Source organism: Ranitomeya imitator, chromosome 8, assembly GCF_032444005.1.
Source record: "Ranitomeya imitator isolate aRanImi1 chromosome 8, aRanImi1.pri, whole genome shotgun sequence".
In the NCBI taxonomy this organism is placed as follows: domain Eukaryota; kingdom Metazoa; phylum Chordata; class Amphibia; order Anura; family Dendrobatidae; genus Ranitomeya; species Ranitomeya imitator.
In genome coordinates this window covers 26,298,428-26,321,507 of record NC_091289.1, presented here as the reverse complement: position 1 = coordinate 26,321,507, position 23,080 = coordinate 26,298,428, and the positions used below count along the sequence as shown (strand labels likewise).

The 23,080-nt window shown below is 36.3% G+C and overlaps 1 protein-coding gene across 2 annotated transcripts; it reads right to left on the bottom strand.

Moving 5' to 3' along the window:
- Positions 1-14,355: 14,355 nt before the first annotated feature.
- On the bottom strand, positions 14,356-20,114 carry FEZF2 (FEZ family zinc finger 2). 2 transcript variants are annotated; one of them, XM_069736621.1, is made up of 5 exons: positions 19,800-20,114; positions 18,679-19,541; positions 18,073-18,207; positions 16,782-16,914; positions 14,356-14,988 (listed from the first exon to the last, which is right to left on the bottom strand). In XM_069736621.1, exons 2-5 carry the CDS (start codon positions 19,471-19,473, stop codon positions 14,732-14,734), a joined length of 1,320 nt encoding a protein of 439 aa, XP_069592722.1. In that variant the 5' UTR covers positions 19,474-19,541; positions 19,800-20,114; the 3' UTR covers positions 14,356-14,731. The 2 variants fall into 2 exon arrangements, with proteins under 2 accessions (XP_069592722.1, XP_069592723.1); XM_069736622.1 differs by lacking the exon at positions 19,800-20,114 and having other exon boundaries at positions 18,679-19,549.
- Between the last annotated feature and the right edge of the window lie 2,966 nt (positions 20,115-23,080).

Sequence of the window (23,080 nt, the reverse complement as noted above, 5' to 3'; positions counted from 1 at the left end):
TTTGTGGGTCCTTCCCCCTGCCGCTGTCACGTGCCTACTCCCTGATTCTCACCTCTATGAACCCTGGCTAGTGCACTGGCCAGCAAGGTCACTAGCCTAGCCACTGCAGATGGCAACACACAGGGGAAGAGACAAATAGGGGACAGTCTAAAAATGAAATACTCAGCTTAGTCTCTGCTGCTAAGCTCCACAGCAGCATAGTAAATGGCACCAGGATAGCAGAACTCCTATAGCAGCAACACCGTCATCACTGGAATGCCCCACACCAAACAATGATGGTCTGCATAGAACAAAACCTCTATAACTGACGATCGGCTGATAGGTCTTGTGGCTATTTAAAGGGAGGTGGGAGTGGTTACAAACCAACATCAGCTGACCAGCCTAAAAGACAACTGCCAGCAAGAGGCTAACATTAACTCTTGCTGGACCAAAAGAAAAAAAATTTCAGCAGACTCAGGCTGGTTTCACATTTGTGTTTTTTGCCGCTGCGTTTTAGCACAAAAAAAGCGTGCGTTTTTTTTCCTATACTTAACATTAAAAACGCATGCTTTTTTTGCATGCGTTTTTCTGCGTTTTGCCGCCGCATGCGTCTTTTCTATGCATACGTTGTGTTGCAGAAATGCAACATGTAGTAATTTCTAGCTGCGTTTTTTGGCCGCAAAAAATCGCATGCGTTTTTTTGCGGCAAAAAAAACTATTGCTGTCTATGTAAACACATGCGTTTTTAAGCACATGCGTTTGCATGTGTTTTTAAACGCATGCGTTTTAATAGAAAAACACAAGAATACACACTGATAAGCCAACCCCAAACCCTAACCCTAACCCTAAGGGATCCTAACCCTAACCCTAACCCTAAGGGTTAGGGTTAGGATCCCTTAGGGTTAGGGTTAGGATCCCTTAGGGTTAGGATCCCTTAGGGTTAGGGTTAGCGTTAGGATCCCTTAGGGTTAGGGTTATGGTTAGGATCCCTTAGGGTTAGGGTTAGGATCCCTTAGGGTTAGGGTTAGGATCCCTTAGGGTTAGAGTTAGGGTTAGGATCCCTTAGGGTTAGGGTTAGGGATAGGGTTAGGGTTAGGGTTAGGATCCCTTAGGGTTATGGTTAGGGATAGGGTTAGGGTAAGGATCCCTACGGATTAGGATTAAGATCCCTAGGGTTACTAGGGATCCTAACCCTAACCCTAGCTATTTCTGTTTATAGTGGGTTTTCTTGTTGATTTTGATGATTGGCAGCTGTCACACACTTCTCATCATGCGTCTCAAAAACACAAACGCAGGAAAAAACGTGTAAACACGTCAAATTGCCGCGTTTGTATTAAAACATGCAAAAACGCATGCGTCTAAAAAACGCAGCGTTTTAACGCGTTTACATGCGTTTTTTGCACCACATGCGTTTGCGTTTAAAATGCTGCGTTTTTAAACGCAAATGTGAAACCAGCCTCAGAGCTGCCATGAATCCCTTAATGATTTGTGCCAGAACTCCACCTTTCTGTGAGGGGCCTCTGGATCCTTAAGACCGGACTTGACCGGAAATGAAGTACAGCTAGAATGCATCAAACCACTAGTATTCACCTCCATAGTCACCTGTTCCTCAAGGTCATAGCAAATGCGGACCGAAGGTGATGGTAATGACATAGGCTCAACAAATCTCCTGAGCGATGATCTGTGGAACACGTTATGTACATGCATCACAGTGGCTAACCCCAACTGGAAGGTGGCTGCCACCCTATACAGCCCCTTACCCTAGGTCCCAGAGTTTCTGATTCATACCTCCACCTGATGTTTCTAGTGGACACTCTCACACATATTCATTCACACACAGGTCCGGACCTGAACGTTTATTATCACACGTACGTTTGGGACAAGATGGTACTCTCCTTGAAAGAACGACAACAGAGGCGTCCCCCAGTGTCACAAAACTCTTATCCTCAGGATACTCAGTGGGAATCACCACCCTCCCCTTACCCTTTTTCCTGGGAGGACACTAAGATTTAAGGTACCGTCACATTAGGCGACGCTGCAGCGATATAGACAACGATGCCGATCACTGCAGCGTCGCTGTTTAGGTCGTTGTGTGGTCGCTGGAGAGCTGTCACAGTGACAGCTCTCCAGCAACCAACGATGCCTTAGTCCCCGGGTAACCAGGGTAAACATCGGGTTACTAAGCGCAGGGCCGCGCTTAGTAACCTGATGTTTACCCTGGTTACCATTGTAAAAGTTAAAAAACAAACAGTACATACTTACATTCCGGTGTCTGTCCCCCGGCGCCAGCTTCCCTGCACTGTGTCAGCGCCGGCCGGCCGTAAAGCCGCGACAGACACCGGAATGTAAGTATGTAGTGTTTGGCTTTTTTTACATTTACACTGGTAACCAGGGTGAACATCGGGTTACTAAGCGCGGCCCTGGTTACCAGTGAAGACATCACACACGCTGATTCAGCGATGTCAGCGGGTGATCCAGCGACGAAATGAAGTTCTGGCCTTCTAGCTCCGACCAACGATGTCACAGCAGGATCCTGATCGCTGCTGCGTGTCAAACACAACGATATCGCTATCCAGGACGCTGCAACGTCACGGATCGCTATCGTTATCATTCTAAAGTCGCTCAGTGTGAAGGTACCCTAAGTGTATATGTCTCCCTGAGGCGTCTATCCATCCTGATAGCAAGGGCCATGGCGGCCTCCAACGACCTTGGAGCAGCGTATCATCTGAGAGGATCTCAGTATCAAGTAGATAAAAAGACTACAAACTTTCCATCAGAATGTCATAGCGGGCTCACTGATCAATTCTTACTTAACACATTCTGCATCTAGGAGTAAATAGTGCAAAAGGAATACTATGAAAAGCAAATACTACTTAATGAAATCCAATTGATAAAAAAATATTTTTAGCCAAAAACACATACATGCCAGTAAGAAAAATTGTTTCCCAAATGTGGACAACTCCTTTAGATTTTAGTACATATTTATTATGAGCATGTCTTTTTTCACACTATATTGGACCAAGAGTTTATCTAATAACACTATGATAATTGTCAAAAAGGCAGGTGGTGCCATCCTTTCCAGCAATGAATTGGCAGAGGGCAAACCAGTATCAGACCCTTCTGTTGCTGAAATGAGTGAGGCCACTCTGCATCCAATGCAATCTCTTTTCTGTAAGGCCATGGAGATATTGAAATGGCTACCTTGATATCCAAGATGGTGGCTTAGTATGAAATGTCACCTCTGCTTGAGCTGATATCCCCAGGCCTTTTGCACTGTGCTGGGACTTCCGGCTTTATTGAGGCCTGGGAGGTTTCTGCATAATTGCGCAAAAGGTCACCGTGTCATTATACCATGGCATGTGCCGTGACCTTGTGTGAGCATGCGTAGAACCCTACCAGGCCACATCAAAGCCGGAAATCATGGCTCAGTGTGAAAAGCCCATGGATTTGAGCGCGATTGGTGGTGATCAGAAGATGCGGCGAGGACTGGATGGGTGACAGTGAGGAGCATCCGAAGACGTGAGTGGTAAGGCGAGTATAGAGCCTGCTTCTATATTTTACATATTATGTTTATTATTATCTGGGGCCTCGAGAAATCCCAGAGCATAATAAGGGTCATTAAATTTGAAGAATAACTTCTCTGCAAATCGAATTTCCTGAGATAAAAACCCTCAAGCTAAAATGTTGCCCCGTCAGCTGATCAACATTGATAGCCAAACCTAAGTACAGGCCACCAATTTTATCAAATTTGACAACCCTGTTATTTGCAATCCCAGTTTGTGGAAACACATCTATGCTATCTTCTAGCATGGTCTACAGCTCCATCTACCAGACATTGATTGCAGTCTATTTGCTGCAAACGGCATATCACCTCTTTGCATAGGAATCGCAAATATCAGAAGGCTTGGCCGACATTCTTATATGAATAGGGGCCTCCCAACTCTTCCCTGGTAGATGATGTGTTGGATATAAGTACCCAATATGTCTGATTTTGGACTTCCAATTCCATTTGCTCTCTTCTAGGTAATCTGCCACCTGAAGAGTCTTAACAGCGGCCTTCTGTGTATGGAGGAGTTGGGAAAGCTAACTGCTGTCTGAATAATTGGCTCAATGACCGTGTCCTTCTCTTATGTCACCCATTGTAAAAGTCTATACTTGAAATAGATCTTGGCTTCCCCATCAAATTAAGTTACAAGTGAAAAACATTCTTTCCATTCAAACAATTCCTTCATGTCCAAAATATTTTATATCAGAGAGATTTCGAGACAAGATTGTACGCTTTCCTGTGTCACCTTTGGAAGGTTCACACCTTTTTTTGGTGTAGATCTCACGGTAAATGAAGTGGCCAATCTGTGTTGTTGGGTTGTGCGTTAGTTCATGAATATTGATTACATACAACGTCTTTAATTACATATCTATTTTTCCAAAATGTGACACAGCCGGCATATTCATGCACCGTTCCTCATTCTTCATCGCACACTACACAATTGACTGCCCATTGTTTTGTCTTATTGTGCAATATTCTTTCAACAAGCTTTCGGCAGCACTGTTTCAGATTGGTCTTTTTATGTTCGATACAAAGACATGCTGTTGGCCAATTCCATCTTTTCATCGCTGTTCTCCAGGACCAGATCCAAGCTGCTTGTCAGATGTTCATTAACTTCCCTATGGGCTCTTTCCAGCGTGTCTCCTAAGATCATTGTGCCAAGAATTTACGCTTCCTTATCCATGGCTCCTTCTTTCTCTCCTCCATCAGGGAGACAAATTACTCCCCCCCCAAAAAAAAGGATCACCAGGGATGATTTAATGAGAATTTCTTTTGGGTTAAGCATGGAAATCTATGTAGTTAACATTCGGTATGGTTAATTGGACTTTTCTTTTTCTTTTTTTTTTAACCCCCTTCAAAAAATCTGAAGCTATCCTGTTAATCTCTCATTTGTAATCAATTGTGTTGTCTAAACAAAAGTCTAGGTCGTCTTTTCTTCTTGGCCCAGACAATCTTTTGTTGCCACTAAATGCCTCATTCTCCAGTGATCCTGGTAGTGTAGATGTACTCGATTGTTGACAGTTCATTATTGCCCTTTTGTCCATTTAATCTTTCTTGCTATGTTTTGCATGTGCATGCCTTAATGAGCTCCGCTGTCAATTAACATGTTTCTGGGAGCAAACTGGTTGCTCAGACATTTCCCAAGTGAGATGCAGAGAAAAGGGCAACAGAATTATTTTCAGGTTCTATCTCCTTGTCCCCAAACAGTTCTATACCTGTTGTCAAAGGAGGCTTCCCATCTCTTTCAGAATAGCTTTATCTCTTCCCAGTGACTCTGGTCCAACGCCTTTTATTCCGATTGCAACGTCTTATAGCGGATCTTAGAAAATGGTGCAAGACACGATGGAGTGGTCTTTGTGCCAAGAAGTGACAAAAGCACCCTGATCTAAAATTCATCGAGGGATCATTGCAATTTAACAAGATAAACGCTTACAAGAAGACCGGAGACTTGACATCTAAAAGACTTTAAAGGGCTACTGAAAACTCTGCAATAGCTCATTCATTAGGCAAGGAAGGATATCTTGGAACATCTGCAGATATAAGCAAAGGTTAATCATATATAACTTAAATTTGGCTAAAATTACAAAATCGTTTTGGGTGGGGAAAATGGAAAAAGTAGACCATTTTCCTGGAAAGGAACATTAGGGTATTTAGAACTGATGTGGAACGATCCTTCTGCAAAGCATCAAATCTATAATTCAAGAGAATAAAGTTAAAAGAAGAAACGACGTTCCGATGGAGTAGTAAATTCGCATGGAAAAGCATGCCCCCTCACCTCTCTTCGGGCCCTGCTTACCATTCGGAGTTGTGCAAACTCGATCCTGCATCCTTGGCTACAGCAGCCCCTCATTAGACCGGTAAATTCTCAGAATCTCTATGTAATAAAAATGGATGTCGGGGTAAAAATAAACATATGAGTACGTGGCATCAAATACGGGAGATGCAAACATATGTTTGATGGCTAATGTTTGCCTTATGACCTGACAAAGCGAGCGATACGCACTTGAAACGCGTTGTCAACAAGGTTTGACCTGGTGGTACTACTTACTTTGTTTTAACCCTTAGTTTCAGAATTCAAAATTGACAAGTATGATGATGGCTTTCTGGTATCTGGTCCACCTTGAAACTCTCTCTTTTATCCCATTGTGGATTCAGACTAGAAATTATAGACAGTATCGGTATGAGAAAGAAGGCCTTGGCGCTGCATGATAAAACAGTACTGGGGTGCAGGATACCAATGGTACATATATGGGAATGGGATTTGTTGCTTCTTATGTGGCCTCATATCTACAATCTTAACTACTGCCCCTATAATGATCAAATTAGTTTAATTGAAAAGTACCATGATTAGTTTTGGCTACAGACAAGGACATTGATGCCGGTTAGGACACATGGAGCTGAATAACATGGTACAGGCCTCAATGGCTTTGGTTTTCAAGACTTTGACCAAAATGATCAAGCTGATTGCTTATGAAGAGGACAGATCATAGCAACCTTTCACTACACTAGAACACCAAAGTCACTACCATTATCAATAACCATTAAACCAACATAGACAATCAAGCAACCTCTAAATTACCATAGACCACACTTGACAACTTTCAGTCAAACATTTCCAAGAGGACACCTTCTCCATTTACATTGTTATAACATGCCCCATCTCTTCTGAATCCCCTCCATCCATCCCTCTTCCACCAAAGTCTCCTTATGGAAGCATTGCTTTCTTCGAGGGTTCAGGGTGGATGGATATAATTTTGTTTTATCATGAAGGCTTAAAATTCAATGATCCGTGATTTTAGATAGATAGATAATGAACATTTTTAATATGGAGACTCGTTGTGTCTGATCAATTTAATCCACATGTAATTACATCAATATGTATTCATATTCAAGGACTCCTCCACTTATACAAGTTGGCATACACAAATATGCATGCAAACATTTCAGGGCTTAACAGCATTTACACTTCGATAATAATGAAAGAGAAGACTAAATGCTGCCTGCCCCCCTTTTACACTTTTCAATACTAGAAACATAATTACACAAATGCTTGTTAATCCTGAAGAATACTTGCATGATAATGCCCAGGCGTTACCGCTCTCATAGTAAATTGTATTATTAGATAGTCAGATGGTAAGATTTAGGACATCTCTATGGAGCATTGTCACTGTTTGTTCATCCCTGAGCAGAAATCCTTAAAGAGGTTGTCTACTACTTAATCTCTGATGACCTATCTATAGGATGGGTCATCAATGTCTTATCGGTTGGGGTCCTACACCCTGCACCACCATCAATCAGCTGTCCTTGGTGTTGGTGGTGGCCGTTGGCCAGAAATGCAGTGGCAATCCAGAACCCTTCAAACCTCCTTCTATCTACCAGCATCACTGGGCATTCTTCCGGTTGGCAGGCTTAGTACAATGTCAACCATGATGTTGCGAAGACCTATTAATCAAATTAGGAGCCTGAGCTGCCTTCAAGTATGAGCAGGTTTACAGGTCCATGATCCAGGAGTCATATTGGTAGTCTATGTCTGCCAAACCATAGCCTTGCGAACCTCCTCCTACTTGCCAACCTCCTCAGAAACTCTTCTGGTTGCTACCCCTAGTGCAATGTGAATGATAACATTGAGCTGGACGATGCAATCAGATGAGGAGATGGGAATGTCGGCAGGTAGGAGGAGGTTCATGGGGCTCTGGTCCGGGTGACTTTAAACTACCAATGTGGCTCCTGCAACAGGGCCCTGTAAACGTTCTCCTACCTGATGGCTTCCTCAGCTTCTCATCTGATAGGTAAGTCCAGTGTGACATCATCGTTGACATTACATCAGGCCTACCAATCAGAAGAGGATGCCGGCAGGTACAATGAGATTTTGTAGGACTCTGGTCCGGCAGACACGGACTACCAACATGACCACTAGATCAGGTCCTGTGAATATTTTTGCTCAAATTTTATTAAGATAAAATTTCTAATGTCGTAATAATGGGTCTAATATCAATTATTTGCATAAGTCATGCTTTGGCCATACAGTGACGTAACTCTACCATAGATATTGAGTTCCTAATATCTGTTTCTAGTTTTGGTGACTGCATTGTAAATATCCAGCTGTATGACACTTGGGCTGAGCTAACACATGGTGGCCTGTGAGCATGATTGACAGCTGACTGCATAGAGGCAGATAGACATCACCTGCCAACCTAATTTAAGGGCATGTCAACCCATGATCTGTCCAATCTAGATAAACTTTCATCAAGGGATATATGCTTCCGAGCTATACTTGTGACATTATTGTGTCAAGTTCCCGAGAATACCAACAATACCGCAGCGACTTGCTGCTCTCATTCTCCAACAACAGAAGCTTCCATAGATGACACATGCACCATGCTGATACTAACAAATAGATTGAATTTCTTTATTAATTTTAATCATTAATTTTAATTACCTTTATGCTTTTGGTTTCTGCTTTATCTCTGTAAAGACTATGCTCGTAAAGTTGGGACCTAGTGCTACAATCAACCCTATCGTCAGTGTTCAAGAATAGAATGACAGAATTACCGAAAAGACTGACAGGCAAGCAAAGGCTGTAGTAGAAAAAGAGCAAGGGAAGATGTAACTGCAGAACATTGCAAATTTAGGTTTTGTATATGATATGACAATGTCTATAGAAATTATGACATCCTACATTAGCAAGTTGATGATATCTGCAAAACCCTTTTCATGGTGGCCTCAACACTCTTCGTGAAAATCTTGAACTAATTTTTGCGCCCTACATGATGCTCCTTACAAAGAAAATTATTCCTATATTTATAGAAGAAAGTAGATGTTAGTGATTATTGCTATAGAACTGAAAATAGTAATATTAAGTGGCTGGATTGCCCCAATCAGAGGGGGTTACAGTACCCCACTCGTGACTCCCACTATGATCCAAAGTGGGGAGATTCAAGCATATACTCAGTGGACTCGTACTGCTCAAACTGGGTGGCCTGCAATACTATATATTCTTGTCAACCTCTTAAAAAAGATAACTGGAGGGAAAGAAATAGCCCAATTTTTCCTACATTATAGAAAGTGTCCATCCCATATCTAAACATCTAAACTCAAGGATAATCCTTTTGATTAAGAAGATGTTTGGCAAATATTAATTTTAATACAAGATACCCTACCTCTTCAATTGGGGGTTTAATATTAAAATTATTGTTTACCTAATAAATATGTAAAGAATTACATAACTCGTCATGATGATGAGATTGAGAAATGTTTTTTTTATAAGTGCTCATTTACATGGACACTTTTTCATATACGAGTACTATCCGTTTTTTTCACATATAGTCTTCGCACCTATGACAGTCTTTGCGGGTGTTTCCATGTCAGATTTGGTCCATGCAAAATTACGGAGCCATGTTCGATATTGAGCCGATCAAAATCGGCAGTGCAAGTGTATGAGCGAGCAAAAACGTCGATCCGCACTCGGATGACATCTGTGTGCTGTCCATTTTTCTCTGACCGATATATAGGAGAAGGTGGAGGAACTTTTTACTTTATTTTCAGTGAAAAACAAACTCCGACCAAACTCTGATGAAAATCACTGATGAAACCCGGTCTGTTTTTCTCGTATGTGAAAAAACTGACGTGTGCATGAGGCCTGAAGGTTGTTCAATGTATCTCTTCCTATTAGTTGTAGTCACATAAAACCACCTTAAACAATTCATGTCTTGAAACACTTAGCCATGCACAAGATTGTAACCAAGTCATCAGGACATTTTGTCTTTTGAGATCGTCAATATATCGGATACGCTGGCAGAGTGTATTCAAGCGTCTCGCAACTTTTTAAAGCCAATTTATGGAAAATTGAAAAGAAAATTCAGTAGCAACGATAAAAATTATGCCCCTTTCCAGCAGCTACTTGACACCATCAGATTTGCAGCCAATTAGGATAGAAGGTCCTGATTTTACTGGACATTTTCTATATCCCTATGCAAATATTCTGTACATATTAATACATCAATCTAGAATGGGAACATAAAGTATTCATTTGGCCGTATTTATGGCCTTAATTTCTGGTAGTATTGCAAATCTTACACTATAGCTGGTCCGAATAACTAAAGCAATTGTTACCATCCACCTCTCGTGTCTCCCCTTTTCCCCATAGTTTGTAAGCTTGCGAGCAGGGCCCTCACTCCTCCTGGTATCTGTTTTGAACTGTATTTCTGTTATGCTGTAATGTCTATTGTCTGTACAAGTCCCCTCTATAATTTGTAAAGCGCTGCGGAATATGTTGGCGCTATATAAATAAAATTATTATTATTATTATTAAATATACAGTATGTATATGTTCTCAGTCCAACCAAAGTTTACATTAGCCTTTGTTGATCGCTCTAGGGCCTGGGCCTATGAACACCTGAGCCTTACACTATAGCTGGTCCGAATAACTAAAGCAATTGTTACCATCCACCTCTCGTGTCTCCCCTCTTCCCCATAGTTTGTAAGCTTGCGAGCAGGGCCCTCACTCCTCCTGGTATCTGTTTTGAACTGTATTTCTGTTATGCTGTAATGTCTATTGTCTATAAATAAGGAGGGCGCATGGAAGCTCATTAAAACAGATATGAGTATAACTTTATTAACAATAATAAACACACATAAATACATGCGACTGTCACATATTGACAGTGCAGACACAGACACAACAAGTAAAAGACACCAGAAAAAGTTGGGTCTACTGCATACAACTAGTAAACATGACACCGCACAGTAGGGTATAGTAAGGTGCTGGCAAGAAAAAGATCCCCAATAACGTCTCCTCAGCAGTCCAAATCTCATGTGAAATAAATATTGACTATAATGTGTAAGTAGCTGGAGACTTTCACCCACACTAAGTGCCTAACATGAGCCACTATAGAAGTAAGGGGGGGAGAGGAATAATGGGGGACCAGAGTCTCACCTCACTGCAGATAGGCCGCTGTACACGCTGTATGGGGCGTGTACAGCGGCCTATCTGCAGTGAGGTGAGACTCTGGTCCCCCATTATTCCTCTCCCCCCCTTACTTCTATAGTGGCTCATGTTAGGCACTTAGTGTGGGTGAAAGTCTCCAGCTACTTACACATTATAGTCAATATTTATTTCACATGAGATTTGGACTGCTGAGGAGACGTTATTGGGGATCTTTTTCTTGCCAGCACCTTACTATACCCTACTGTGCGGTGTCATGTTTACTAGTTGTATGCAGTAGACCCAACTTTTTCTGGTGTCTTTTACTTGTTGTGTCTGTGTCTGCACTGTCAATATGTGACAGTCGCATGTATTTATGTGTGTTTATTATTGTTAATAAAGTTATACTCATATCTGTTTTAATGAGCTTCCATGCGCCCTCCTTATTTATATATATTTGTCATATGGAAGTATTTATGATGGTTGTGGCTGATGTCGGTCACTAAAATGAAACTGGAAATTTTGAGACTAATGTCTATTGTCTGTACAAGTCCCCTCTATAATTTGTAAAGCGCTGCGGAATATGTTGGCGCTATATAAATAAAATTATTATTATTATTATTAAATATACAGTATGTATATGTTCTCAGTCCAACCAAAGTTTACATTAGCCTTTGTTGATCGCTCTAGGGCCTATAAGCTTGCGTTGGGTCTACTTGACTGCAATTTTCATGCTAATTTTCCATGCTTTAAATAAATATCTTTTTAAATTTACGGGGGGAAAAAAAGTCATTTTTTCCCCAACTAAGCTCTGTATTAAGTTTAACATCCATGATCAAATATCAGACATTTATCTAATGAATTGCTTCTATGGCCAGTCACACTCTTAGTGTCTCACACCCATTGCAAATAATCTTGGCCCATGTCTGCTACTTGATAGAACTGGTTAATCTAATGCAAAGTGTGGGAGGTGAAATCAAGTCTCAAAAAAAGCAACTGTGAATGTGTCCAACAGACCAAATAGCCATGATTGAATTCCATGGTGCCAGGAGATAGGGGCCAATGACACGTATGAACTCACCTGATGGGCCAAAGTGTTTGGTGTTGTGCCCCGGAGACGCCCATTGAGCTATGGATGTTCATCTGGATGTGGGCCAAGTAATTCCCAATCACTGAGATCTAGTTCTTCATTGCTAATTTCTATGTGATTGGTAAACTTAGTGTAATCAGCACGCACACAGCCATCCGCCTCATTCCTGGCCCCCATTATCTGCTATAAATACTATGCAAAGACGTGATGAGAATGGGCTGTCATACATCAGTAGTAGGGGGTACGGGGGGATCCAGCACAGCCTGTCGCATCCCAACTGCTGATTAGCGCCACTCAGGTCACTAAGCGGTTAATGTGAGCCTCCTATCTAATGGGGTGGATTGTATGGGGGGCTGGTAGGAAGGTTTTCTGTTTTGCCTCTTAATTTGGATCATTACTTAGAAAGTGAAGGTAAGATCATCTCATAAGCGCAGGGGGAGAGATGGCTCTTCAGGAAATGACTTAAATGCTTCTCTTAATTAAAGGACTCAGGTCGTCCTCGTCATTAGGACATTATTATCAAATATACAATTACCACATGAGGGGGGAGGGTCACACAAACCAACCTCATCAATATGAGCCGAGCAATAACAGACTTGGAAATGCCGGAATTCTCAGTGATCTTCGCTCAACACCGAGCCTGCTAATGGATCAGCACTCAGATCAATAGCTACCGCAAATCTATCTGTCCATCCATAGCCACGTGTCTGTATCTATCTATCATATATCTATTATCTATCTATCCATCTATCCATCTATCTATCTATCTATTATCTATCTATCTATTATCTATCTATCTATTATCTATCTATTATCTATCTATCTATGTATCTATCTATCATATATCTATCATCTATCTATCTATCTATCTATCTATCTATCTATCTATCATATATCTATTATCTATCTATCTATTATCTATCTATCTATCTATCTATCTATCTATCTATCTATCTATCTATCTATTATCTATCCATCTATCTATCTATCTATTATCTATCTATCTATCTATCTATCTATCATCTTTCTATTATCTATCTATCATCTATCTATCATCTATCCATCTATCTATCTATCTATCTATCTCCCTATCTATCTATCTATCTATCTATCTATCTATCTATCTATCTATCTATCTCTCTATCATATATCTATTATCTATCTATTATCTATCTATCATCTATATTATCTATTATCTATCTATCTATCTATCTATCATCTTTCTATTATCTATCTATCTATCATCTATCCATCTATCTATATATTATCTATCTATTATCTATCATATATCTATTATCTATATATCTATCATCTATATTATCTATTATCTATCATCTATCTATCTATCTATCTATCTATCTATCTATCTATCTATCTATCTATTATCTATCATCTATCTATTATCTATCTATCTATCTATCTATGTATCATATATCTATCTATGTATTATCTATCTATTATCTATCTATCTAATCTATCATCTATCTATCTATCTACCTACCGTATATATTATCTATCTATCTATTATCTATATTTCTCTTATATCTATTTTTATCATTTCTTTCTTTGTTTTGTTTGTTTTTGTTTTCTTTGTTTCATCTCCTCAAATGAGTGTAAGTTTCTCTTATTTCTGTGCATTTGTATCTAATTATGTTACCTCTTTATATTTATTTCTTATCTCTGCCACATCCATATCTATCTATCTATCTACCATCTATCTATCTATCTATTATCTATCTATCTATCTATTTATCTATCTATCTATCTATCATCTATCTATTATCTATCTATCTATTATCTATCTATCCATCTATCTATCTATCATCTATCTATTATCTATCATCTATCTATCTATTATCTATCTATCTATTATCTATCTATCTATCATCTATCTATTATCTATCTATTATCTATCTATCCATCTATCTATCTATCATCTATCTATTATCTATCATCTATCTATCTATCTATCTATCTATCTATCTATCTATCTATCTATCTATCAATCTATCTATCTATCTATCTATTATCTATCTATTATCTATCTATCTATCTATCTATCTATCTATCTATCTATCTATTATCTATCTATTATCTATCATCTATCTATCTTCCAATTTTTCTATTAAACAGACTATGTAGTAACCGCTGGTACATGCAGTGTGCTTTTTAAAGTAAAGCATTATTCCTGTTGATCCTTTTAATAAAATAATTTAACCATATTATAAAAAATAACTCTATTAGTTCTTACCAATGTTGAGATGACACAATATCGTGCTTTGTTATATTTGATCTGATCAATATTAACAAGATTAGTAACTCTATGTTTCCTTTTTATTGTCATATAATCGTCCATTGTTCTTCTGTACATAAGATTTTCTTTTTTTTTTGTACTTTACACAAACAGTATAAATCATCCTCTGTCAATTTTTACATTTTTAAAATATAGGTTAAAACAAAAAATATATAAAAAAAAAAAAAAAAAAAAAGCTAAACTGTTTTTCATCAAGTTGTTTCTTTTTTTTTCTTCTACTTTACAAACCTGAATCAGAGCTGATGAAGCCTAAAAAAAACATGATTGTGGCCTCTGAGGGTTCAGGTGTAAAATCTCTCGATGAAGGATCCAGCCATTAAATAATCGGTTTGTGTCACAGTGATTCCATCTGCAGAGAATTGGCCGATAGGTCGTTACTCAGGTCTGCACAGTCCTGGATATCTCCTTCATGGAACAAGAGGCTGAAACGTTGTCGTGTAATTTTCTCACGTGTTTTTTTAAGTCAAAGTTCCTGCAAAAACCTTTTCCACAGGTCCCACAAGTAAAAGGCTTCTTGTCATTGTGTGTGTGCATGTGGAAAGTCAGATTATAGATTTGATGAAAAGCCTTGTTGCAAATTGTGCATTTATACTGCTTCTCCCCGCTGTGAGTTAATTTGTGATTTTTATAATTTCCTACAAATAAGAATAATAAAAAATAAGTATAAAGTTATACAATTCACAATTAAACAGTTCCTAAAAAAAGTCTAAAATATAATTATGTTCTATTTTTTTTATAAACTCCTAGAATTAAATACCTGAATATATATATATTTCTTTTTTTTAACTTACTATATATTATTTTACTTTTAGCTAATAAATATATATATATATATATATATATATATATATTAGTATTAGTATTTATTATTAAACACTAGAATACTAACAAAATAAAACATAAATATAATTTTTATACATTATATATATATATATATATATATATATATATGTATATATATATATATATATGTATATATATATATATTCAGGTATTTATATATATATATATATATATATATATATATTAATATATTTTAATATATTTATTATATATATAAATACCTGAATATATATATATATATATATATTTCTTTTTTTAACTTACTATATATTATTTTACTTTTAGCTATTATATATATATATAGTATTCTAGTATTTAATCCCATGAGTTTCTAACAAAATAAAACATAAATATAATTTTTATACTTTATACATACATATATATATATATATATATATATACATATATATATATATATATATATATATTCAGGTATTTATATATATATATACACATATATATTAATATATTTTAATATATGTATTATATATATATATATATATATATATATAAATAACTGAATACACACATATATATATATATATTATTATATAATGTATAAAAATTATATTTATGTTTTATTTTGTTAGAAACTCCTGGGATTAAATACTAGAATACTATATATATATAGATATATATATATATATATATATATATAGATATATATATATATACACATATATATATATATATAATAGTTAAAAGTAAATTAATATATAGCAAGTAGAAAAAATAAATGAATAATATAATATGTAAGCAAAAAAAAATATAATATATATTATAATATTAATATATATATTAGTTAAAAGTGCAACTGAAATGTTCATAGTTTCATATCTAGAAACAACACAGAAACTACAGCATTCATTAGGATTTCGCCCACAAGTCGGTCAAAACTTGTCAAACTTATTTTCCATCAAGATAATTGAACATGTAACTGTCAAATTAAAAAATTAGGAAAAGGTCAAGTTTCTGACCCGGAGAAATTGGAAAAGAAAAAAAAAAAGCTGGTAAGAAATGGCATATCCTTTTTACATTAATGTAGTTAACACTGGCAGCAAAATATGTTGAGTTTATCCAAGCAGAAAATATGCAGGATACAGGAGGAATTTATATTTGTGAGCAGAATGTTTTATTTATAAAGGAAAACATGTTCTTACAGTTATTTTAATTAAAAAAACATATTTACACATGTGTTATAATATATGTAATACACATATAATAATAATAGCATAGAAATATAATAAGAATAATATTAGGAATAATTAATAAGAATAATATAATTCACATGTAGATATTTAAATCTACTAAAGAAATACGCTGCTGATGCAAATACTACAAATCCATGCTAACATATAGTAAAAATCACAGTAATTTCAACAATAATAAAAAGAAAACAGATAGACAATGCCATTATTATTGCCATGGCTAGATATATAAATATTACTATATTATCCAATAATACTGAAAAATAATTAATATAAAAAATATAGAGAGGCATAGTGATGCCTTCTATAAGATACTAATTTATTGCCAATAATTGCAACAATAACAAAATTAATTGAAGTAAATCGGATTTAATTACCTTTTTGGTGAAATCCTTTGCCACAAAATTCACATACAAATGGTTTATACCCTGCATGAATTCTAATGTGGGTGTTTAAGGTTGAACTTCTGTTAAACGCTTTTCCACACTGGTTACACTTATGGGGCTTTTCCTAAAATTATGAATAATCAATTAGATAGATAGTACATAGATGAATAGATAATAGATAGAGAATAGATAGATAATAGATAGATAATAGACAGACAGATAGATTATAGATAGATAGATAATAGATAGATAGATAGATAGATAATATATAATAGATAGATAAAAGATAGATAGATAATAGATAGATAGATTTTACATATAATAAATAGATAGAAAGATAGATGATAGATAGATAATTTATACATAGATAGATAGATAGATAGATAGATAGATAGATAGATAATAGATAGATAGATAGATAGATAGATAGATAGATAGATAGATAGATAATAGATAGATAGATAGATGATAGATAAATAGATAGATAAATAAATAGATAGATAGATAGATAGATAGATAGATAGATAGATAGATAGATAATATATACATAGATAATAGATAATATATACATAGATAATAGATAGATAGATAGATGGATAATATGTACATAGATAATAGATAATATATAGATAGATTATATATACATAGATAATATATAGATAGATAATAGATAATACATAGATAGATAATATATACATAGATAATAGATAATATATAGATAGATTATATATAGATAGATAGATAATAGATAATACATAGATAGATAATAGATAATACATAGATAGATAATATATACATAGATAATAGATAATAGATAGATAATATATACATAGATAATAGATAATAGATAGATAATATATACATAGATAATAGATAATATATAGACAGATAATAGATAGATAGATAGATAGATAGATAGATAAATAGATAGATAGATAGATGGATAATATATACATAGATAATAGATAATAGATAGATAGATAATAGATAATATATAGATAGATAATAGATAGATGGATAATATATAGATAGATAATAGATAATAGATAATATACAGATAGATAATAGATAATACATAGGTAGATAATATATAGATAGATAATAGATAATACATAGGTAGATAATATATACATAGATAATAGATAATATGTAGATAGATAATAGATAATACATAGGTAGATAATATATAGATAGATAATAGATAATACATAGGTAGATAATATATACATAGATAATAGATAATATATAGATAGATAATAGATAATACATAGGCAGCTGCTACCTGTGTGTGGATGATCTTGTGTCTGCACAGGGTGCTCGCTTGCCTAAACCCCTTGCCACAAACTTTGCACACGAATGGTCGGGCCCCTGTGTGAACAGGCATGTGTCTGGTCAGATTGTAATGTGCATTGAAAACCTGGGAAGAAAAGTTCAGAAGGAAAAAAAAAAATAAATTGATTCAGGATAAATCCGATTATTGGATTTTGCGTTAAACTGAAACGCAAATGTGAAACCTCTCAGCTGCTAATGATAATTCTGGTATCAGTGTGACTCTATACTGAGGGTCGGGGCTGCAGGTTCTGGTTCTGAATTTTACGCAGCCACAAGTTGCAGCTCTGTGCACTCAGGACATGCTGAGCCTTCTAGTTCCTTCTAGTTGCTGTCATGAGATTAACATTTATTTTGGGCTTAGTACTAATAGATTAAGCTTTCCTCGCATGTCAATTACTTTGTTATTTTTTTAAAATATTTATTGTATAAATTCTTATGTTGGATATCAAAATAACTAAACTGTAAGTTAAATATAAAATATTATAAAATATTATAAAATATTAAATGTTATGAAGCTAAATCTGTCTGGCATTGCAGGTTAATGGCGGGTCCTTACCTTGCCACACACTTCACAGGTGAAGATCTTGGGCTTGCCATCTGTAGGGCTGGCACTCAGCTTGCTGTGGTTCTTCGGGTTCCTGTCTGCAGCCAGGGCAGTGTTTTCTTTCATCACCTGGTCCAGTTGGCCCGGTAGTCGCTCCTTGTGTGGGTATTGAGGAAGGGGGTATTTGTCTGGGCAAAGACTAGAAATTTTCGCATTTTCCAACAAGTAGAGTTTATGGTGGGCACTTAGTGTCGCCTGGGACTGGGCATTTAGAATACCGGATGGGATGAGCTGTCCATTGAGGATTTCTGAGGGGTTGTAGGCCGAGTCCAGGTAGTTGAAGTAATAGAGAGGTCCATTAGTTCCTGGTGGTAACCCTACTGTTTGGTTGATGGCCTGAGGTTTTATCACCCTACTGTTGGGCACAACCTGGTGGCCCATGTTGAGATCATTCTTGCAGCACATGCCACAGTTAGCCTTGCACAGCCCAGCAGAGTGACATATAGGAGCCCTCAAACTGTTCTTCCAGAGCTCCGAATAATTCAGCAGTGCCTTGGAGTGGACCTCATACCCCAAAGATTGCACTGGGATCATGCATGGGATTGGAGAACAAAGGTTCAAGATCTTCTTGGCATCGCTCTCCAGTCCTTGGTTGTGGTCAAAAACTGTAGGTTTGGGCTCTGAAGATTTAGCCATAATTCTTTCGATGGAGAAGGCCAGTGATTTGGGGGTGCTGGTGGCCCCATTTCTTCCTTCCGGTCTCTGGCAGGAGGACATGACTGAAGGAGGAGGGCATGGAACTGCCATCCCTGCAAGAACTTCGCCGAGCGCAGCAGCAGCCAACTGGAAGTCACCCTGCTCTTCTCTGTCTGTCTCTGCATTCCAAGGAAGCCAGAGGAGAAATCAATGTAATAAGCAACTTGCTCATGTCATGTCATCTATTTACATTCAAATGAACAAGCCCCCCCTGAACAATGACACCCAGGGACACCAGATTACTGCTCATTAAGAGGCTCACACAAAAGTAACAGGCAAGGTAGGACCTGGTGGTGGTGATGAGGATGATGATGATGATTATCCTCCATCCACTCTGCAATCTAAATGTTATTGCAGAGCGCAGACTGAGCACTTACCTCTGGCGGAGCCGGAGCTGGGGGGCTGCACAGCACAGACCCTGCTGTCACATTTTGCAGGCGGCACTGAGATCAGTGTCTTCTACACTTAGCTGACATCACACGGAGTCACAGTCACTCCGAGCACAATGACAGGGTGTGAGAGAAGCAGCGAGTGGAGGCTCAGGACTTACCCCCAGCTCTGATTAATGGAGGGGCGCAAAACACCACACAAACTTTAATGGGGAGGACCTGCAATCGCAGCAGCAATGGAGACCCTCACTCATCCCAGGATTAGTGCTGCGTCCTCCAGTGTCAGAAGCATTTGCTTACTGCAGATTCCACTTGTAGAGAGAAAGTCTCTGATTAATGGACAAGCAACAACTAGAACTACTAGAACTACTAGAACAACTAGAACTACTAGAACTACTAGAACAACTAGAACTACTAGAACTACTAGAACAACTAGAACTACTAGAACTACTAGAACAACTAGAACTACTAGAACTACTAGAACAACTAGAACTACTAGCAGCCACAGAGCAATGGGATCTATGGATTTCCTGCTAATTAGGACACAAATGATAGAACTAGAAACCTAATGCTGTGCCTAATATTGTTCTGTAATTTTAGGCAGATACAGCTATCATCTATCTATCTATCATCTATCTATCTATCATCTATCTATCTATCATCTATCTATCTATCTATCTATCTATCTATCTACAGTATCTATCTATCTATCTATCTATCTATCTATCTATCTATCTATCTATCTATCTATAAATTATCTATCTATATATTATCTATCTATCTATCTATCTATCTATCTATCTATCTATCTATCTATCTATCTATCGATCTATTATCTATCTATCTATATATTATCTATCTATCTATCTACAGTATCTATCTATCTATCTATCTATCTATCTATCTATCTATCTATCTATCTATCTATCTATCTATCTATCTATCTATCGTCAAGTAGAGGCAGCACTCCACTTTATTTTTAGGGTAATTTTTATATATTGGAGGATGCTTTGCCCCCTATTACATGTCTACTATTGGTGCTGCACTCATTTTTTTTACCTATTTATCTATCTATCTATCTATCTATCTATCTATCTATCTATCTATCTATCTATCTATCTATATCTATTATCTATTTATTATCTATCTATCTATCTATCTATCTATCTATATATATTATCTATCTTTCTATCTATCTATTATCTATCTATTATCTATCTATATATATTATCTATCTTTCTATCTATCTATTATCTATCTATTATCTATCTATATATTATCTATCTATTATCTATCTATCTATCTATCTATTTATCTATCATTTATTATCTATCTATCTATCTATCTATCTATCTATCATCTATATATATTATCTATCTATCTATCATCTATATATATTATCTATCTATCTATCTATCTATCTATCTATCTATCTATCTATCTATCTATCTATCTATCTATCTATCTATCTATCTATCATCTATATATTATCTATCTATCTATCTATCTATCTATCATCTATATATATTATCTATCTATCTATCTATCTATCTATCTATCTATCTATCTATCTATCATCTATTATCTATCATTGGCACAAATTGGATACATTGATTTTGCTGCATTTTTTGGCACACAAATCAAATGTGCACACACACACTCTCTCTCTCTCTGATAAAACCAATACGCCTATGGTTAATATCTCTAGCTGTCATTTATCTATTCTCATTTTCCTTTTTTTACATTAAGAACCTTGTAACCAAACACAGATATAAAATTTACTGTAAATCAAGAGTTATATTAAATTATTATTCTAAATTTTTATTTTACATTCACCTTTTTGTATAATTTCACCTTCTTTATTGTCTATTATCTAAACATTTTACATGTATGTTTTCCTATTTGGCTATTTTCTTCATATTATGTATATATAATGTTTATATATAATTTTCCCTTCTGTACTATTTTCTATACATAGTATATTCATGTTTTCCTTCTTTTTTTCTATACAATTTATATGTACAGTTTTCCTTCTTTTCTATTTTGTTCCCTTCTGTACTATTTTCTATACATTTTTTCTATGTATTTCTCCCTTCTTTTCTATTTTCTACATATTTTATAAATATATACTTTTCCATTCTTTTTTTATTTTCTATATATATTTCCCTTCTTTTCTCTTTTCTATATATTTTCTATATGTACTTCCCCTTCTTTTCTATTTTGTATATATTATATATATTTTCCCTTTTTTCTATTTTCTATACGTTATATTTATATTTATATTTTTCTCTTCTTTACTATTTTCTATACATTTTATATGCTTATTTTTCCTTTTTTTTTTACTATTTTCTACATATTTTATGTGTATAATTTCCCTTTACTATTTTCTATACATTTTATATTTATATTTTTCTCTTCTTTGCTGTCTATTTTCTATACATTTCATATGTATAATTTTCCTTCTTTACTATTTTCTACACGTTTTATGTGTATTTTTCCCTACTTTATTATTTTCTGTACTTGCTATATGTACATATTTCCTTCTTTTTTGACTATTTTCTGTACATTTTTATATATATCATTTTTTATGCACATATGTATATGTTTTTGCAATCAGTCTAGATGTGTAGAGTGTGTAAAGGTAATATCTTCGGAAGCCTTTATCATCATCACACTTGTAGTCATTGAATCTTGTGTCTTGTGGATCAAGAGGCTGCACAGTGACCCTGGGCCTCAGATGGAGAATTGCCCCATTTCCACCTGTTTAACAAGCAGCCAGCCCCCTTCTCGCTGGATCTTATGAAATGTTTTTTTTCCTTTGGGCGACTATTGAGGGGAGAAGCCATGTTCCCCTCTGCAGCCCTTTCTCCTCTGAGGCTTCTCTGCATGGGAGCAGGTTTTGTGTTGTTCTAAACTAGAGGGGGATTATCAGAGAGGGGTGTGTGGCTGGGGGGCTCAGCCGGGGAGAGGTAACAGGCAATCAAAAGGCCCCTTCTGAAAAAAGAAAGTTTGTAGGAATTCACTGGAGGAAGAGGAGGAGGAGGAGGAGGGTTGGCTTCAGCCTCAGTTGCACAGCCCCCCCCCTTCCCATTATAATTGGGGGGCTCAGTGTTTGCAGACCATCTCACTTATCTACCACAACAGCCCATGTTCATATCATCAGTGCACTGTCCTGGCAAGAGCCCCCCATTCTTCTCATAAGAGGGTCCCGCAATTTCCCCGTTCATTCTCTTTGTTCTTTGTGCAATCATCGGACAATGAGAATTATA